Here is a 21,708-nt window from a genome sequence, read left to right on the forward strand (position 1 = left end):
CTCCCCGCATCAGCCGCGCACTTCGTTGCACGCTTAGCAGCGCCCTCTATTGAACCAATTTACTGCGGTGACGTCAAGTGTTTTGATATTGCAAATTCAACATGGCTGCCTACGTCGTTTTGTTTCCTAGTCGAGCAAATCGCGGGAGTCATCGAAAAATTGTCACTTTCTAGGCATTAGTTTTCAAATTGGATAAGTCGCAAACATGCCTTGGTATTTCCCGTGGCCGGATTACATTAAGAAGAAGGCCTGCAGGTATCTTCTGCAGCACTACGTGGGGAGTTTTCTCGAGGAAAAACTGACACTCGATCAGCTGAGCGTTGATTTGTACAGTGGGACGGGGACAGTCAAAGACGTCAAGCTTGATGTTTGGGTAGGAAATGACATCAATTTGTGTTTCCCCCCTTGTTTTATACTTGGAAAGAGTACATGTACTATTCAGTCGTCACGCTGTTGGACGTTGGATGTGTGTAACTTGTGTGGGGAGTCGTGACAGACTGAGTGATGACTGATGTAGGCCTACAGAAAATGTGCCAAAGGCAATGCACACCAACCAATGACAGCACAGTCATGACACAGTTAATCATGTGAACAGCCAATCCCACAACAAACGTTAAACCTTTTTGAAATTCACATTGCATCATTGGTATAGATGACAAATAAGCAGTGAAGTTTACAGGCATGCAACTTTTCCCCGGAGCCGCTGATTTCCTAGTTCCTTACTTCTCATGAATGCCATTACAAATTAAAAAACACTACAAAACTGCAAAACTACAAGTGTAAGGTTTGGAATTTCTTCGTTTTTTTTCCTAAATTCGCAATTTTTGCACAGACTTATTGCAGAGAACCAGTCAAGTTTGAAATGATTTTTTTTCTTCACAGACTTCAGTATTTTTTCCAAAATTAACTGATCTCCGATTCACATGCATGGAATAGGCCTATAAGAAATATAATTTGTGAATAAAATTCAGTTTTTAAACTTTAGAAATAAAAGAAGTAGGCCCAATGTTGAAATTTCTTTCTAGGTACCAGTTATCAGGCCATGAGGTTTGATTGTGATATGGTCATTGTTGGAGGCGTGAGCTTAAAATCTTGATTCTGATTGGCCAATATTGACAGGGTCATAATATGCATATTCATGAGTAATGAAACTGGTATCTAGTAAAAAGGGATTCCCCAAAACTTTCTTCATTCTCATAAAATAAGCTTTGTTTGTCATCCATACCAAAGATACATTGCGAATATCGAAAAGGTAAACCACATCTTCATTCTCTTACTCAATGTTACTCTTAGTCTTACAATGTCTCACACAAAAATTCATAAATTCACACTTTTTTCTTCAAAAACTGGTTTACTATTCAAGAAATTGAAAAACAAGAGGTGTGTAGATGGGCTTTGTTATAGGTTTATAAAGGGAATATACATCATTTGCTTTTGCTGTAATTTTCAGAAATGGATTGAATTGGGGGGTTGGAAATATATAGCAAATATAGTTACACTGACTTTTTTGAGGTTTTGGGTTCAAAAATGCTATAAAAACCAAGAAAAACAATCATTTTCCTGTAGTCTGGTTCCCTGACTCCATTTAAGAAGAAACAGAGCAGTTTACATACATTGGGGAATTGTAAGGTCAGGGAACCAGTCTAGCTGGCTTGTACCCGTTCATAGGTGTGTAATCGATTGCAAACAAGTGCGATGGTCAACTGGGCCAGTATTTGAAAAAAAGCCAGTTTTTTCCAACGCTGGTCGGCCGATCAGCGTTGGAAATTGATACAAAAATACCACTTTTCTTGAAAATGACAGTATACCAGGTGCCATGATTTTACAGGATGCTTTACACTGCCATTCACTAACAGTCCAGCAAGGTATTTCAAAATGATTTGATAGTTTTATTTTTTGATGTTTGCAAATGGTGTATTTTCCCTTTAAAAGACCATGTTACATTTGATGACAAATTGGATGTTGTGGTCACGTTATGCCAACTTGCAGCAACCTTTTCTCTTCTGCACTGCATGTGTCAGGTACATGTAACCCATACATACTATTTGAGGGGAAAAGAAAGAAAAGAAAACATCCACGTCACTGCACCATTGGAGCCAACTCCAGACAAGAAACTAGATACCTTTTTTGGCCTGAGGAGAAAATAAAGGAGTTTTTTTTTTTAAAGAGCACACTGCATGCATCTTTAATCAGAACCTCCATAAAATGGGTTTTGAAAACAGTTTGAGTCACAAACATTAAAATCAATGTTATTCGGAACAAGATTGGATGCTTGTTTTTGTTCCTGCCCTTTTACGGTTGGGGTATGATAGTAAGATCTTCCTTAACCCTAACAATCCCCATCCAGTCAAACTCCAACACCAGGTTTTGTTGGGATCTGTCTGAGTGAGTACTGCACTAGTAAACTGATAATGCTTTACATGGGGTTAGGCATGTACCACCAGAGTCCAACAAATTGGGTGTTGAGTTATCATACGGTGTTGGAATTTGCAGGAGTGAGGAAGGTTCCTAGTAAATCACTCAAGGGGGTTAGGGTTAACCCTAACCCACCTCACTCCTCCAAAATCCTCCTGGCGGTTTTGGAGGATTCTAGAGGATTGAGGATGAATGGTGATTGAATCAAATGAGGATTCTGGAGGATTGAGGATGAATGGTGATTGAAGCACATGAGGATTTTGGAGGATTGAGGATGAATGGTGATTGAAGCACAAGAGGATTTTGGAGGATTGAGGATGAATGTATTTTGAGGCAGGACTGTCTGATGATTTTGAAGGATTTGGCGTTGGTTATCCTTCATTTAAACACGAGTGCAAAGTTTTGGGATGAGGAGGATTTTGGAGGATTGAGGATGAATGCATTTTGAGGCAGGACTGTCTGACAATTTTGAAAAATTTAGGCGGAGTTGCAAAATTTTGGAAAATTTTGGAGGATTTTGGAGGATTGAGGATGGTTGTAAGCAACAAGGGCCTAGGGGGTTAGGGTTAATTTCCAAGTCCACACTGTCCTCCAAATAAAATAATTTGGGTTGAGGAAGATTCCCAATAATTTTCTAAAATTTACCAATCACTTGCCCTCATTTTACATTCTGGGTCTGACATGATGTCATCGAAAGCATACACATGTAGTCTCAAGTGTACAATGCGATTCACCCAACTATATTGGCAGTTCTCAAAAAAGCTTTCAAGACCAGTTATAAACTTCCCCACAAGCCCAGGAGAGTTACAGAAGCAGCTCTGTAAACAGGGAATAAACAAACACATTTGTATGAATTTACAGCATGTAGTACATGAAGACCTAGTTAATGTATGATCGTTGGAAAATGATACCAAAATTCCACTTTTCTTGAAAATGAAAGCTCACCAGGTGCCACAGGATGCTCGAGACTATTATTCACTTACAGTTAAGTAATGTATTTCATAACAATTTGTTTTTCTTATGTTTGCAAATGTTGTGTTTTACCTTAAAACTTTGGAGATAACATGTAAGAGTATAGCACACCCAACAGTATAGGTGCAACATCCTTGAAGCTCACGTGGAGTGCGTGCACTGCTCAGAAACTGTCTCTGCGCAACGTGGTACGACTCTCCTTTTGAGTCTAGTGAACTTGCATCAGTCACACATCAGTGGGGATTTATTGACAGCAATGCAAGGCCGTGAACTTGCCACCATTCATCAAACCAATGAATCAAAGAAAGAAAAAAGACAGGATAAACAAAAATATAGAAAAAAGAAAGAAAACAGAAAGTGAAAGACACAAAGTGTGTGAACGTGACTCTGACTCCTTGCCTGACAGCCCCGATAATCTCCCACTGTGGGGGGTTGGGATGGGTGGTGTGGGTAGGAGATGGATTTTTTTTTTTTTAAGAGGCACTGGAGGATTCCTCATCTGAAACTTGGAAGTAACTTTTGGTCAAAGCCATTTGGAACAGATACTGAACTCTTCGCATTGACCAGCAAATTTGAATCCTCAATCCTGATTAAGGCTGCATGTCCCGAATAAACCGGATAATATATTCAAATATTCGATCATCAACCGAATATTCAAATAGCTTTTTGCTTGCTTGAATATTCGAACAATAAAAAACTGTGCACGTGCGCACTTGACTGTGGTGTCATTTCAATCGTAAAGTGCGGTTTTATTGTCAGATGCCGCCTTTTTGTTGACGGTTACTTTCTTGTCGACACCTGTTTATTGGTCCCATTCTTTTAGCTGGGTAAAGTTAGTACTTATTGCAAAACACTCCAGTGGCCCATAATGTCCATTGCTGCATGCAAAGTTTAACCGGCGCGCTTTGTATGCAACTTTTGACCAGCAAGGAAGGCATCTGCAGCTAGCCTGTGTAAAACTTGCAAGTGTTTTTAACCATGAGTTTGACTTAGCAGAGGTATCCCACTTTCTGAAGTGTGTACATTGTACACATGTACTGTCTCATCAAATTTGCATCATGTACCAGTATGCATAGCATAATGTCTCTACTGCTACTTGCATGTATTGTAAAGGGCAAGTGTGTGTTCTACTGACTACAGTTTTGTTAAAGTGAAGGGCTCCAGACAGTTGTCAAAAAAAGGGAAGACACAAAATTATCTTCAAGGTACGAGTACATGTGCATCCATAGACCTTTCTCATAAACAGCCATCTTCGTAGGAAAATCACAAATGCGTGTTCAGTACCATCAGGTGCGTGTGCAGAGATCTAATCATGTTGCTCGTAATTTCTTCGAAGTACGGCGCAGCCAATGCACGTCATGACAACTTGACGTGCAAAATGCCGATGCACGTGACAATTTGTAGGAAGTGACATCATTTGAGAGAGACCTATTGAAAAAATTCCAACGTATAACAAATGATCAGTCTCCTGACGATGATTAGAGCAGGCTAGTCGAAACATTGAGACCAAAGACAAGTTCGTTTATGACTTAAAGCAGGACTGTTCTTATCAGAACTAAAACTACTTAGCGAAAGTTGATAATAAGCAGGACAAGTTCTTTTCAGAACTAAATATCTTCTTATAAGCAGTAGTTATTACCACATGGTGTTACCGCAAACCGAAGCGATATAACAAATGATGCATACCCTTTTGAACAAAGTTTTTGCCACGTGATAAAAGATGGTTAAAAAAGGTTTGATGCATTTTATGAAAATAACTTTGATGCAAAGGCTGTGAAGTACATTTGTACAATAGAGTATTAGGATGTATCGAAGCTTGTGGTAATAATGTTGCAAAGGCTAAAAAAAAACACTCAAATGTGAGGTCAGTCAGACTGTTTTTCAAGAACACAGGATCATAATTGTCGCCAGCCACCTACAAAAGGGGTTTCCCCCATTGGCATTGGATCAGCGAGTCATCATTACGCAGTCACGTTCGCACCAGTTTTGGCCTCGCATTTTCACCTTGTGTCTATTTGCATTTATCTAACCCCATGACTTCTGTTCAAGAACTGTCCTGAATCCTCCAAAATCCTCCATTCTGCAGGAAACCAGCGGCTCATGCTTTGTTAAGGGCATTACCCATAAGTAATTGTAGATTGGTTCTAACTTCCTCAATCCTTTAAAATCCTCTAAAAAACCCACAAGGATTTTGACAGATCTTGAAATGCTCTTCGTTCAACTTACATATAAAATGTAACCCAATGTTTGCCAGAACCCTACCTTAATTTTATATCACATTTACATGTAACACTAATATTATTGGTAAACTCTGATGTATTCCACATGCATGTAATTAGGAATATTCTACATATCCCACCCAAGGCACTTAGGAGCATTTTACCATTTTACCTAGTAATTTACCTGAAACATACTACTGATTCAGTGAGAAAACCTTGGTCACCATGCAGATAACACCAGTCCCAAATTTTTTGGGAAATTATTCTTCCAGAAATAGTCACGATCAAAAGAAAATAATAATGACGCCTTTTTAATGTGCATTCGCAACAGATATTTTTCCCCGCAAAACGTTTAGACGTTGAGCTAAAAGTTCAACCCCCTGGAAAAGCCCCCCCCCCCCAAAAAAAAAAGGAAAAAGAAGAACATGAGGTGCGAAGTCATATTGCTGTTAAATTTAATGCACATTTAACAAGATGGGTGTCTGCAGGGGTGTCAATGGGGGTGGGGTGGGCAAATACCCCCCGCCCACCCTCGAAAAAATGATAAATTGAGAATATGCTCGAGAAAGTACAAGGATTTTGAGAGCTTTTGCCCCCCTCTAGAAAAAAATCCTGGCGATCCCCATGAACCTACTAATAATTTAGAGCAATTTGTTAAACTTTCAAATGGAAAAAAAAGTGTGCACACAGAGCTAATGCTCCTAGGTGCACCTTTAATATCATAGTAAGGACCTTGGTATAATTTTCGTTTGAGTTCTTTAAGAATTTATAAGCAGTTCGACTTCCTGGAGGATGCTTAATCGTTGCCAGTCCCTGGGAAAATTATCTTTTCTTCAAGATTACTACTCAAACCTTCCCCTAAGATAGGCATACATGTATGTACATTGTTTTTTTTTAAGCTGACATAACCCCCCACCATCAAACCCAAATTTTCGTACCTTATCCTCAGTGGAAAAAAAATTGGCTTTGATCCAAGAAGCCTATGAATATTCAATGGCAGATCTCCAGGGCACCTCGCACCCAAGGTTGGCCGAACCCCATGAAAAATTGATCCCATTTTAACCCTTGCCTGAAAGTACATGCACGGTCTTGGCATCTTTTAAGGTTGCCGTTGGTCGATATACTTGGATTGATTGATTCGAGGAACAGAGCTGTGAACTTGTGAATATGTGGTGTTTCGTGACTTTTAATTAATTATAGCATAGCACAAGGACGCTTAGGAGCCTTGGAGGGGGACTGGGAGGGGGAGGGGTTAAGGTGGCTGGAAGGGGAGAGGTTAAGGTGTTAGGGGGAGGGGTTAAGGTGGCTAGGAGGGGGAAGGGTTAAAGTGGCTTGGAGGGGAGGCGTTAAGGTGGCTGGGAGGGGAGAGGTTAAGGTGGTTGGGGGAGGGGTTTAAGGTGACTGGGAGGGGGATGAGTTAAGGTGGCTAGGAGGGGGAAGGGTTAAGGTGGCTCGGAGGGGGAGGGGTTAAGGTTGCTCGGAGGGGGAAGGGTTAAGGTGGCTGGGAGGGGAGAGGTTAAGGTGGTTGGGGGAGGGGTTTAAGGTGACTGGGAGGGGGAAGGTTTAAGGTGGCTAGGAGGGGGAAGGTTTAAGGTGGCTCGGAGGGGGAAGGGTTAAGGTGGCTTGGAGGGGGAAGGGTTAAGCTGACTGGGAGGGGGAGGAGTTAAGGTGGCTGGGAGGGGGAGGGGTAAGGTGGCTGGGAGGGGGAAGGGTTGAGCTGACTGGGAGGGGAGGAGTTAAGGTGGCTGGGAGGGGAGGGTTAAGGTGGCTTGGAAGCGAGTGGGTAAGGTGGCTGGGAGGGGGAATGGTTAAGGTGGTTGGGAGGGGAGGGGTTAAGGTGGCTCAGAGGGGGAAGGGTTAAGGTGACTGGGAGGAGAGGAGTTAAGGTGGCTGGGAGGGGGAGGGGTAGGGGTAAGGTAGATGGGAGGAGGAAGGGTTAAGGTGGCTGGGAGGGAGGGGTTAAGGTGGCTCAGAGGGGAGGGGTTAAGGTGGCTGGGATGGGAGGGGGTAAGGTACATGTAGCTTGGAGGTGGAGAGGTAAGGTGGCTGGGAGGGGGAAGGGTTAAGGTGGCTGGGAGGTGGAGGGGTTTAGGTGGCTAGGAGGGGAGGGGGTTAGGTGGCTGTGAGGGGGACAGATATAGGGACACACAATTTTCAAAGGAAGCTGTAAGGTGCAGCGTTGTCAAATCTATCTGCAGAAAATTTGAACATCCTGACGATATGTATTGAACATTTCGACTGACTTTGTGTGGATTCTTCTGCACTTGACAACTATGCTACGATTAACCCAAAGGTGTTGGGTTTTGGGGGCTGCAATCCTTCCTTTATCCTTCAAAATACCTCACTGCTCAGTAAACCAACATTGGCAAATTATTTGAATTTCTTTTTTGGAGGACCATCAAACCTCAAAATATAGTAATTGTAACATTTTGCAGGAACCTCCAAGACCACTTTGAGTATACCGTAAAAAAGATACATTTTTTGTTTGTTGAATGTTACCCAGAACATTCATCCAGCACAGTTTTACCGGAAAGTGTACCAGATTCTGTAACCTGACTGCAACTCTGTAACTTGTTACATTGTTACGCAACGGCGAAAAGCAGAGTCTGTAAAGGAAACCTTGATAAGAACCTCGGTGCCTGGATTCAAAGAAGAATAGAACAAATCCCTTGTCATTGCCAAGCGACAGCCTTGCTGTCCAACTACAACCTTGCCGGGGCATTTTACTTGTAAAATGTACCATGGATGTGGCTCAGCGCTGGTGAAAGAGAGAGGGGGGGGGGGGTGGGGTTAGGTTCGTCAAGTTTACAAATGAAAAATGATCGATTTGGGCATTATCTATCCATACAAAAGTCATTGGCCTAATTCTTTCCACCTGTTTGCACCTGTGGGGTAGTGTGCTGATTCTCACAGTTGTAGTTCATTGGCTGGTTATTGTTTGCAGTTTTTCTTTTTTAACCAATGTGTAATTCTTTTGTTGAACCTACCGGTAGTGGCTCGGAGCTGTTCCATGATGCGTGAACTAAGCTCCTGAATGTGGTGCGCACTAGAAATGTATAATACATGTGTAGTACATGTATTAAGACATTGGTTCTGGGTGTAGGAAGAAAACTGGCATTTATAACTATTAATTAAACATTTCACAAAGGGATAAGCTAAATTTTCAGTGACTCAAATTGACTCGCATATATTTGACTGAACTCGACTCAACTTGACCACACGTTCTGACTCGACTCAACTCGACCTTCTTCACCCAATGACTCGACTCGACTCGAGTCACTTCCTTGAAATGACTTGACTGGACTAGAGTCACAAAATTTAGTGACTTGTTACAACTCTGCTGTATTGTGTACCGTACATCTCCCAGAGAACCTCATCAATGTCTTCTGAAGCCATACAGAGGGAATACCATTTTGAAACAGTTTTTCTTTTCTTCAGAACCATACATAATTCACAAGAAGGATTCATGATGCTATCAGCACCATGGTCCGTTGTTTACAGTGTTCCCTGATTGGGAACATGGTGCTTGTGTTCTTGGACAAGACACTTCACTACAATAGTTTTCTCCCCTCCTAGAGTTATAAATGGGTACCTGTGAAGGTAGAGACCAAATTGCACTGATCTCTAGCTATAGCAGAAACTGGTCTCATGGCCTGATGATGAACAGGGGTAATAATTGTGAATTGTTAAAGTTAAAGGTACAGTCCATCATTTGTAATTTGTGCATTTTGTTCGTTTGAAGCAACAAAAGTGCTCAAAATCTAAAGAAGGGTGATAAACAACTAACCTGATGAACTTTCAGCTCAGCTTCAGCTGTATATTTTGAGAAAAACAGCATTCTAGGATCTCGATTTCAAATCAAAAGTTGCTGAATCATGTTTCGAATTGGGCCTGAATTCAGCGTCCGAGACACGTTCTCACTGAGCCAAATGCAGCTACTGATCCGACGAATTTTAGCAACCGCGCGCGCGTGTGCATCGTGTCAACGCTTGCGCGCGATTCGCTGAATAAAAAAACAAACTACTAACGGAAATTTCCAACGGTGCGTCTGAAGAAGTACTGTTGGAAAGGCATTCCTTCGTTGATTTCTTCAGAATGACAGCTTGCCAGAAAGAATAATTACACAGGGAGTTTAGTCCCCTTACTATCTTTCAACCAAGTATGTTTTTCAACAATAATTACGTCAGTCACTTTTTGGATAGCTGCAAATGATGGACTATAGCTTTAACAGTAAAGACTGATGCATAAACATGCTTTGTGTGGTTATCCCCAGGGTACTAGTGTCTTCAGCTTGTTGCATCAAGGACCATCTACTTGGCCTTATAATGTCACAATGGATTAAGGATGGCTTTGATTAGGCTTGCTTGTCTGAGGTTGTCTGACATAGAATCAACATCTCAAGTGGTAATGGCCATCCTGCCATTTTATGGTTGATTTTTTTTTGGGGGGGGGGGTAGACTGAGGTGCTCAAGTGTTATCTAACACTTAAAGGGCCATTTGGTTAAAGATGCATTCCCCGTGCTCTTCAAAAAATGAATTTTTGTTCTCCCAACAAATTTTTGATTTGTGTGTCTTGTTTTAGCAAAAAAAATACTTTATTCCGACTTTGGGCGTCTGCAACCCTCTGAAAAAGGCCTTTGATTTTGCTCACAAATGAACCTGTTTTTGAGCTGTTTAAAAAAAAAATAAACAATTCAATAACTGTCAGTGGATTTTTTGTTCGGTGTCTCATTCAAAAATGAATAGGCTAACTTTTTTATTGTTAGGAAAATGGCACATGATTGTGCCAGTTGTTCAATTTTGTGTAAAGAACAATTTTTGCATTAAAAAAAAAGTGGTAAGATTATTTCAAATTCAAATTCCTCAAAAAGCTCTGGTTTGTGTTGCTTATTTCCTTTAGAACTTGGTACTTTTTTCCCATGAAAGAGGAGTTTGAGTGCAATATCCTGATAGATGTTTAAATGTAATATAATGGAGTAGATTCAGGAAATCATATCTGGGGTAGAACGAGCCATTGCCGGATTGTCTCATTTTAGGAAGAAGCATCAGATTTCACGCTTTGATACTAGCAGAATCTTTTTCTTTTGAGAAAAATTCTGCTGTAGGCAATTCCATGGTAACTCACATTACATTTGGAGAGCATGTTCCGTCATCTCTGTGCAGTAATTCTATAAAGTCAAAGCATTGAGGGTGGATGTTTCTCACAGGAGATCTGTTGAAATTAAGTGACTAAACTTCAACAAAAAAAGGCCAACAAAATGAACTATTGGTTTAGCAATAGGGTTTGTATTGGTAACTCACGTTACACAAAAGGGACATGGAAAATTTTTTAATCCCTTGCATTTGAAACTTTTCCTTATACTGTGCACTGATGGAAATTTCTTTTTAGTGCCCTTACATCATTTGGGTATAAGTCATATTCTACCGTTACACTTATTAAAAAATATTCAATCATAAAGTCTCCAGAGTGATATTTATGTAACCCAATAATAGGGTAAAAGGGAACGGATTTCATAGGAGTCCAATTTCATGTGACACAGGAAAATGTTTAAACCAGCCAGCCGGTGTTTTATCAACCATTTAAAACCACCCACGTGACGAGCTCGCCACCAATAGGAATGGGTAAACTGTCCTAGGTATTTATGAATATGATATTTTAAACCCTAGAGAAGCATCAGCTTTTTATTTCTCGATTCTACTTCTGTTTGTCTTCCCAGGCCTTAAATGAACTCCTGGAGAGTGTGGCCGCTCCCATTGAGATGCGAGATGGCACGGTGGGCAGCATCTCCGTGGAGATTCCCTGGTCGGCCCTCCTGACAGCCAACAGCAAAGTGGAGATCAAGGGTCTCAAGCTGACCTTCCAGCCCAAGTACCGGCTCAACACGGAAGCTAATGGTAAATCTAGAATGGGAAGGGGCAGGAGGGGGGTGTGTGTGGGGCAGTGGCGTAGCCAGGAATTTTTCAGTGGGGGGCCGCTGGGGGAGGGGGGGGGGCTGGAACATTTCATGGGGGGGGGGGGGGGGCGTCATGTAGATCAATGATAATTTTTTTAGAAACTCAAAATCTCTGGGGGGGGGGGCGACTGGGGGCGACACGGTTTCATGGGGGGGGCTGTCGTCCCCCCCCCCCCCGTGCACAACCTTTTGTCAATAGCACTCTTTATTTCCAACAATCTGTCAATTGACTGATCGTTGGAAATTACCCACATTTCTTGATTTCTTCAAAATGACAGCAAGCCAGATGGACTAATTGCATGGGGTGTTTAGTACCAGTACAATCTTTAATCCAAGACAGAGTTTTGGCAATAATTCGGTAGGTTACTTTGGGGATAATTGCACATGATCATACATGCCTTTAAGAGCATATTCTTTTGATTAGAGCATTGAAAATGTCTGGGCCAAAGTTGGAGACAAAGCTGAGTTAGGCCGCTTAACGTTTAGTCCTAAGCGTTCTTACGTGAGAAGTCTGCGTACTTACCGATAAGTCGTTGTCAGTGACAGGAAATATCGCGAACCGCACGGCTGTGCACACTCGGGCGTATCGAGATTTAATGAGCTTACCCAACCAGGCGCTGTTTGCTGAGATAATACGTCGTAGGGCTTTGGAGGAGGTACCGGTATGGACCCCATGCAGGAACTATAGCCTAGTCACAAGACTCAGTAATTGCAGGACTGGGTATGTGTGCAGTGATTGGTGCGCATATTGCACGGAGTGCGCATGATCATGATCTAAACATCTGTAGATTACCGGTAATTCGATGACCTCAATTCTAAACCAATGGAACCACTCACATGGGCACTTCACATACATTCTTGAAGTCTAGGCATGCATACCCCATTGGTTGGAGGAGCATTTAGTGTGTTCTCACCACTTTCGCTTGGGTGTGACCCACCCCCCCCCCCCCCCCCCACCCCCCCCACCCTTCCCCATTGTAATAGCTTCTAATTGAGGTTGCCAACATTAGTCTAGAAGCCCATGGACTCCATGCACAAACACTTGATAATGTGCTTTTGTACCACTTTTGAAATCCCCAATTTTGTCCTCCTCTTCTTGAATCAATTCCACAGGCAGCGCCAGCAGTAGCATGATGGATTCCATGTGGAGCAATATGAGCATGTCCAGCTCCATACAGCTGGCTCAGGAATGTCTCAAGAGAGACAGCTCCGAGACGGACCTGGACGCAGCCACTGCCTCGGCTTCCTCATCATCCCAACCGTTTGAAGGACCTGAACTCCTAGCCCAGATGATAGAATCAGGTACAGATCTGAACAGAGTTGGAAGGCCGTTTAACATTATTTGGGTCGAACACGGGTCGGCAAGAAATACTTTTCACACTGTTTACTGGTTGTACCCAAGTTGACTATAATTTTGAAATCGTTACTTTTAGGACCCCATCCTATATAAGAGAACGAAAACATGTTCTTCAAGTTTCGAACTTGCGTAAAAAAGTAGGCAAAATGCCAGTTTTCTGTTTTCTGACGCATCTAACAGCTGACAGTGATACCATGTTGAGTATCAACAACAGCATTGATTTTGTGGAAAGAGGGCAGGGTTTTGATTTATGAGGGAAATTACAGGGTAAAACACGATGATTAAAACACATGACTCGAAAACAAAGATTGTGACAAAGCTGAACAAGTTTAAAAGCACTTTGCAGATTGGCTTGTGTTTTTTGTTACATGATCTTTGGTCTCTGAATGATAGGGGGGGTGTAGGGTGTGTAGGGTAACTAGAGAGAACTAAAAGAACAGCCAATAACCATGGGCTGACATTGACAAGCATAGAATGCAACAGTTGGTACATCTTTCGCTGCCCAAACTGGCGAGAATGTCACATTTTCCCTGTAAGTCTGTTCAAAATGATAAAAACACAGTGTCAATCTAAATTAAAAAAAAAACGCTTGAGGCTGCAAATGTAATTTTGGAATGATGAACACCTTGCAAGAAGTTACAGAACTGAGCAAACCTCCAAAATAGAGGGGTCCTAAAAACCTCCTAAAAGTAACTTTTACCACAATTTTTGCCTATTAAAGCAAATGACACATTAATAATAAGGTTGTATGAGTCAAGACACAGTGGAAAGCCCTTGACAAACCTAAAAGTAACTTTTACCACAATTTTTACCTGAGCAAATAACACATTAATAATAAGGTTGCATCAGTCAAGACACAGTGGAAAGCCCTGGACAGTTAATTGCCTTATTTTTTAAAGACGGGTTTGGTACACATTCAATTGGAAATTGCTAGCCTTTGAACCAGTACATGAACATAGTTCCACCAGTTCCTTGGAGGTGGCCATACATACATGTATACAGGTAGTTGCGCCCACCTGTCCCTTGCATGAACATGGAGCCAGTATCTTAACCCTAACCCCAACAGGTTTTCTCTAAGCACCCTGCCAAATGCAACAAAATGCAACTTGGCTGAAATGAGAACCCGGCAAAGTGCAACAAATTGCAACAGCGGATTCTGTTGCATTGTGCAGTGAACCCAGTGCATACCAGCCTTGGCACCAAGCAGTTACCCTGCTAAATGCAATCAAATGCAACAGTGGATTCTGTTGTATCAGCCTTGGACATATGAGCAGTTACCCTGCTAAATACAACAGGATGTAACAAAGCACAGGGACTTGAGTTGCCTGCTATTTGCAACAGTGTGCAACAACTCTTTAGCTTTGTTGCTTTCTGTTGCATTTAGCTGGTATGCAACAGTGGATTCTGTTGTATTGCCTTGGCTCTATGAGCAGTTACCTCTGCTAAATGCAACAAGATGCAGCAAAGCATGGGGACTTGAGTTGCCTGCTAAATGCAACAGTATGCAACAACTTTTTACCTTTGTTGCTTTCTGTTGCATTTAGCTAGGTTAGGGTTAATTCCAAATTGACAGATCTATGTAAACATGTCATTACGCCAGCTGACCACATGCCCGATTGCTTCATCCCCCAAAACTCATCCAAAGTGAAATCTGATCCAATCCACTGTTGTGGCGTGAACTGTAATTGTTTGCTGATTTTTTTTTTTTATTCAAGGAGCCCTGTCCAACGTAACTTCTTTGTCAAAGCGAAGCCAGAATATTTTGTCTGTTAATAGCCTCATCGATAATTTGAACAGAAGGATTGTCCAAAACATTGGCGTGGGCAGAAGGGTAACTTTGATAGAGTGGGATGGCCAGAAACTGCCATCATCAAAACTAAATGCCGCATTTCTGCCATTGTTGCCGTGATTATGACCGATCGAGGTCCCAATCTTGCAGCCTAATTGTCATTTTTTTTTGGGAAAAAAGTATCCTGCTTTCATAAAGCTTCGCGCTTTCACTTTCTCAATGAAAAACAAGTTCAAGTTATTGTTGCGAAAGTCCGAAGCCTTGACACTTATCTAAATCTTCCTTCAAGCGATAGAAGCAAAAAGTGCAAGCAGAGGTTGCACAACAGACCTTGGCCATCAGACCATGACAGGGCCAGCTTTGTAAAAGTCGCCAGTGATTTTTTCTTTGGACACTGGAAAGCTAGACACTTCTATACTTTCATTAAAGGATAAAATGTCAAGGACATTGTGAGATCTGTCCAGTATATAAACAAGTTTGTGTTGGGGGCGGGGGCTGGCAAAATATCAAAGACGATTATACTGTACATGTAAGAATGGCTACCTTTCATAATTCTTGTCCGAAAGGATTATGTGTAGGTTGGGTGCAGGACCACTGAGTGGCACAGAAGTTATTCAAGACTTTTTTGAACGGGATGATTGTCAAGCAATTGTCCCGCGGAGAAGGGATGCATTTGATAGAAAACTTCATCAGCAAAACTAAATGCCACATTTCTGCCATTGATGACCTGATTTTGACCGATCGAGGTCCCAATCTTGCAGCCTAATTGTCATTTTTTTTTTTTAAAGAAGCTTGTGCTTTCACAAGTGGAATTTATTATTGTGAAAGTCCAAAGCCTTGACACTCATCAAAAGCTCTCTTCAAAGTGATTGAAGCAAAAAGTGCAAGCAGAGATTGCACAACAGACCTTGGCCATCAGACCATGACAGGGCTGGCTTTGTAAAAGTCGCCAGTGTTTTTTTTTCTTTGGACACCAGGAGAGCTAGACAACTATAGGGGGAAAAAGTCAAGGATATTGTGAGATTTGTCCAGCATATAAACAAGTTTGTGTTGGGTGGGGGGGCTTGAAAAAAAGGTCAATTTTAAGAATGATGACTTACAATTATTCTTGACCAAAAGGATTATGTTGAGATTGGGTACAAGACCACTGGGTGTCACATGTCCTAGAGATTTTTCAAGACACAAGACAAGGCAAGCTTTAAATAGTAAAGCTAGTACACAAAATTGTTTTCAATTGGCTTCTCACTGTAAGCTCTTTCGTGCAACTGTTGGCTGGATTTAGCCTATTCATTGGCAATAAAGAGTAACCCTATACAACAGCACTGCCCGGTTCACGAGTGACAGTCAGTTGGTCAGTCAGATATATAGAGGATACTAGGCTGGCCCTCTAGGACCTGCAAAAACATTCAGATATTGAGCAGCTTGACCTGTGAGTGATGTTCCATTTCCCACTTAGTATATAATGGCTTTTCCTCCAGTGCGACCGCACAAATGAATGAATGTAAGCTACTGGTACTGTTCCAAGTTGTAGTCCTCACAAGTCCTCACAAGTCCCCACAAGTGACCTGACTTGTGTTGGACTACTCTGCATTTTGTCAGTCCCCCCCCCCCCCCCCCCCCCCCCCCCCCGGGCCCACTTACAAAAAAGTGCTCTCGCTTAGCTACATGTACATGTTTCTAAGATGGCAAGGATCAATCCTCGCTGATATCAGCTAGTGGTCTGAAAGAATACCCAATTGTGTAAGACGACAGTTTGAAAAGAAAAGTGAAAGATAGTAGGGTCGTACATCTTTGTAGTCTTGTCCATCACAATTAGTCAGTTGCTCAGTCAACAAATGATCAGTTCACAAGTAACTTAGAGCTTGAACAGTGACAAAAAAAGTGTATTTGTTGCAGTTCATTTGAATAGCTGGTTACTTGACTTGGTACTGGATTCCCTGTGATTGACTTATGATTGACTTGTGAGGACTCATGTGTACTTGTGTCACTTGTGATGAAGTGTGACTTGTATGACTTGTGTGACTTTAATACAAGTGTGAGTACAAGTGTGACTTGTGATGACTAGTGTGACTTGTGATGATCTATGTGACTTCTGATGATCTTTGCAGTGTGATTTCTTACGATGACTAGTGTGACTTGTGATGATCTATGTGACTTCTGATGATCTTTGCAATGTGATTTCTTACGATGACTAGTGTGACTTGTGATGATCTATGTGACTTCGGATGATCTTTGCAATGTGATTTCTTACGATGACTAGTGTGACTTGTGATGATCTATGTGACTTCTGATGATCTTTGCAATGTGATTTCTTACGATGACTAGTGTGACTTGTGATGATCTATGTGACTTCTGATGATCTTTGCATTGTGATTTCTTACGATGACTAGTGTGACTTGTGATGATCTATGTGACTTCTGATGATCTTTGCAATGTGATTTCTTACGATGACTAGTGTGACTTGTGATGATCTATGTGACTTCTGATGATCTTTGCATTGTGATTTCTTACGATGACTAGTGTGACTTGTGATGATCTATGTGACTTCTGATGATCTTTGCAATGTGATTTCTTACGATGACTAGTGTGACTTGTGATGATCTATGTGACTTCTGATGATCTTTGCAATGTGAATTCTTACGATGACTAGTGTGACTTGTGATGATCTATGTGACTTCTGATGATCTTTGCAATGTGATTTCTTACGATGACTTGTGTGACTTGTGTTGTCTTGTGTGACTTGTGTGACTTACAATTGTGACTTGTGATGTCTTGTGTGACCTGTGATGATCTGTGTGACTTCTGATGATCTGTGTAAAATGTGATTTCTTATGATGACATGTGTGACTTGTGCTTGTGATGTCTTGTGTGACTTGTTTGACTTGTGAAGATCTACATGTATGTGGCATGTGATGACTTGTGTGACTTGTGATGTCTTGTGTTACTTATGATGATCTGTTGGACATGTGATGACGTGTGTGACATGTGATGTCTTGTGATGACTTGTGATGATCTGTGTGACATGTGACTACTTGTGTGACTTGTGATGTCTTGTGTTACTTATGATGATCTGTTGGTCATGTGATGACGTGTGTGACATGTGATGTCTTGTGATGACTTGTGGTGATCTGTGTGACATGTGACTACTTGTGTGACATGTGATGACTTGATTACAACCCTGGAAGACAATGATAAATTGCAACGTGGATTGGTGCGGAAGGGAGAATGAAAGTGATTTGAAATATCAAATGGGTGAAGAAAGTGGGTGCATGTATACACTTAATGCCGTAGGCATTACCACATGCTGAGGACACGATCCTCATCAGTCTACGGTAATGGAAGTTGGAGACCAACCCATCTCTGGGAAGGGTTGAGGGGTCGTGACCTGCCATTAGTCTCAATGGTCTATATGCTGCCGGTGAAACTATAGATTATACTAGTGTTCATTCAATGTGGAATTGGGTTTCTGGACCGTACATACATGTATGTGGGTAATTCTGTAGAACTTTCATAAAGTACAATTAGAGTAATGTGCATAATTTACAATGTAAGCGTTAAAGACATCGCGACCTTTTTTTCATGCAGTTTGTTCCTTTCCAGTAACTACACCACTCAAAATCCAAAGGATAATGTTGAAAACCTAACCTGTTCAAGTTTCAGCTCAGTGGATATTACATTTTCGAGAAAACAGTGAAAAACCACACGCAACCTTTTGATGACGAAACGGGATGTTGTTAATATTACTCTTTTATATGACAGTAAACCATATGGAATGATTTCACGGGCTGTTTAGTACCAGTACAATCTTTAAAGGGAATATACAACATTTGCAAACATCAAAAAATAAAACTACCCAGTTTTTACGAAATACCTTACTAGGATGTTGGTAAATGACAGTGTAAAGCATCCTGTAAAATAACGGCACCAGGTGTGAAGTCATTTTCAAGAAAAGTGGTATTTTTGTATACATTTCCAACGGTGGTCGGCCGACCACCTTTGGAAAAACCGACCATTGTTGGAAAAACCTAACTATTTTTCAACTACTGCTCCAATTTTACCATTTTTTTTCAGTCCAAATTTTGTTTGCTGTTGGTTACATGTACATGAACGGGTGCAGGCCAGCTAGACTGGTTCCCTCACCTTACAATTCTCCGGCATCCATAAATTAATCCATTTCAACTTGGTGGAGTCAGGAAACCAGACTACTTGAACATTTTTGTTTAATTCTTGTTTTTTTCAGCATTTTCGAACACAAAACTGTAAATATGTCAGTGTAACAATATTTGATCCATTATACTAACCCCTCATATAGTTCATTTCCGAAAATTACAGCAAAACCCAATGATGTACATTCCCTTTAATCCAAGTGAACTTTTTGGTAATGATTCGCTAGGAGAAGATAATTGGTGGTGATTTAGAAGTTAACTGGAATTTCTGAGTGCCAGCTCAAGTGACTTGGTTTCAGAGGACTAGTGTGAGAAATTTGGTGTGGGGAAAAAAAGTAAAAGTCCATACTGCATGGAATCAAAAAGAAGCAGTCCTCAAGTCTCTTCCATCAATAGTACCCGGGTCTTACCAATTCTGTCGGGGATAAAATGAAACCTCAAGGAAATGAAACTTTATAGGTGGTTGATAATTTCTCAAATGTTTTTTGGGTGACTGTTGAAATGGTCCCGGAACCGTAAATTGTAATTTAACTTCCTCAATCGTGAAACGTGCCAAACCAAATTACTGGAATGTGTTGATATTCTTGTCAAGGTCTTCTTAAAAAAGGAACTCATTCTGGTGACTACACGCCGATGGCATTCGATCCTGGATTTCAGACAAAGTTCCACGGCTTTATTTTGTTGAAATTTTATTTTTGGCAACGACCTCATCCCCACTCTTTCATCGCGTATCAAAAAAATTCTTTTATTTCAACAGTTCTTCTTTTGTGGACCTCTCCACGTACACGTGCAACAAAGCTTTTTCCCAAAAGGCACAATAGACGAGTCAAAACTATACAACAACAAAATCTATGAAAATCCTTGGTTATTAAATCCAAGGCTAGTTCAAAAACACTAGCCTGGGGACACACTCCCGGCTCTTTTTCTCCCTCTTTTGTTACTTCTCTCCCGGTTTTTGGCTTCACTTCGACGCGAAGAATTTCAAGGTCTAGACACTTTTTGGTGGCTGTGTTTATCAACATACCCCCTACCTGGGGCGAAAAATGCAACTGGCAGAATGCGGCAAGCCAACCGTGAGATTCTAATACTTGGTTCATGGCCCTTCAATCAAGTGCATTGCCACAGTTCTCCCAAGGATACTTCTGAAATTTCATAAAAAAGGCACCTGCCAACAGAAAGAAGAAAGGCCAAAAATTGTTTTCATATTTTTCTTTGCTTGGCGTCACGTTCTCATAGACGAACGTGACAATTACATGTTTAAATTTGATACGAGTGACTGGATTTTAAAAAGCGACTTCTTTGGCCCGGGTTTTTCCTAACTTTCTGGGGGTCCTCTCCTCAATGGTTTCATTTGAGCAACGTCAAAAGGTCGAAGCAATTAGTTCTGTGTGGGTGACAGCAGGCTTGTGATGGTTCGCGAGGCCCGAGTTATGCCCCAGAATGGGGTGGGTGTTTGTTGTGGGGACGCGGACGTGTTTTAAGCTGGCTGGAACTTTTTGGGACGTGTGACTGGCCTTGGAGTCAGGCCACTGGCACAGTTTCAAAATTCAAACCCGTATTTATGTACATACCAAACATACACTTAGGAGACTGTTGCCCTATTTGTGTATACATGTGTACCAGCATTACATTCACTTTGTGGACTTCTGAACAAAAGATGTCCACATAAACCAGGTAGCAGCGACGTTGTGTGGACTTGCCCACGTCCACACAGTGTTTCCCCCTCTCTGGAAAACAGGTTTAGAGGCATTTTGGGGTTAGGTTTATGTGTGGCAAAATGAAGAGAAACACTAATTGGGATTATAGAAAAAAAATTGGGTTGAAAGAGTTTTCACAGTGTGAGTACAATGAGTTTTTTTCACAGGTTTTTCTTAACTACACAAAAACAAAGGAATGTCCACACAAGATATGTAACATCAACATGTCTGAGATATACAGGTTGGTTCCAACAGAAGGAAACCCACTTTTGACAGGAATTTTAACCTACTTACTTAACTTTAAGTTAAGCTATACATCACTACATAATATTTGAACTGTATTTTTTTTTAATAATGTAGTAAAATAAAGCTCTTTTAGTTTCATCCCGAAAAATAGATTTTAGAGTGCCATTTTTTCTAGCAATACAGAAGTTATTCACTTTTGAATGAGACAGCGACCGAAATTGTTGCCCATGTTTAGTTATTGAATTCTTACCGGACAATTTTGAATAATTGGCTGCCAGACAATAATTCCGTTCTCGTGGGGTAGGCGGGTTCCTGCCCCACAATCAGTATCAATAATGTGCGGACCGGGAACCAGTCTGCTCGCAAAATGGATCTGTTTGTGCCCAAAACAAAAACCTTTTCTTCTTGAGAGGTTGCAGATGTCTGATGTCCATAAAAAAAGAGAGGAGATTTTGGGGTTGAAGAAAAAAAAAGATGCTGTTGCCAGGTATTTCCTGAGAATACTTGTATGCCTTTATTTCTTGTGATGGCAGTTCTGTAGTAGGTGCAGCTCCTCACATTTCTTCACACCAAAATGACCCATAGAATTTTTTTCTGATTTCAAAAAATTAATTACCACGAATTCACATGAACTGTTTGTTTATTTGTTTCTTTCAGTACTGACTCGTGTAGAGATGACACTGATCGACACAGTTATCCGACTGGAGCATGTACCTCACGGGTGCCGATCTGGAATAGCACTAGAACTACATATAGAAAGGTCAGGACTCCATACCTTTGTCTTTTGCAGAAACAGAAATCTAATTGGGCCAAAAAAAAATATAAAATGATCGTAACTGGCTCATTGCATTAAAGAGTCCTTATACCATGCATTTGAAATGTGGAGGTCAGTA

At 41.3% G+C, this 21,708-nt stretch overlaps 1 protein-coding gene across 1 annotated transcript in view; it reads left to right on the plus strand.

Annotated features, from left to right (window-relative positions):
* Positions 1 to 36: 36 nt before the first annotated feature.
* The window catches only part of LOC119742125 (autophagy-related protein 2 homolog A-like), a 92,833-nt gene continuing 71,161 nt past the window's right edge, over positions 37 to 21,708 (plus strand). Inside the window, exons 1-4 of the mRNA XM_038218156.1 lie at positions 37 to 373; positions 11,324 to 11,501; positions 12,674 to 12,862; positions 21,473 to 21,575. Of these exons, the coding sequence (XP_038074084.1) occupies positions 206 to 373; positions 11,324 to 11,501; positions 12,674 to 12,862; positions 21,473 to 21,575 (638 nt within the window). The 5' untranslated portion in view covers positions 37 to 205. The remainder of the gene's footprint in view (positions 374 to 11,323; positions 11,502 to 12,673; positions 12,863 to 21,472; positions 21,576 to 21,708) is intronic.

Source organism: Patiria miniata, unplaced genomic scaffold (genome assembly GCF_015706575.1).
Source record: "Patiria miniata isolate m_02_andy unplaced genomic scaffold, ASM1570657v1 HiC_scaffold_5, whole genome shotgun sequence".
NCBI lineage: Eukaryota > Metazoa > Echinodermata > Asteroidea > Valvatida > Asterinidae > Patiria > Patiria miniata.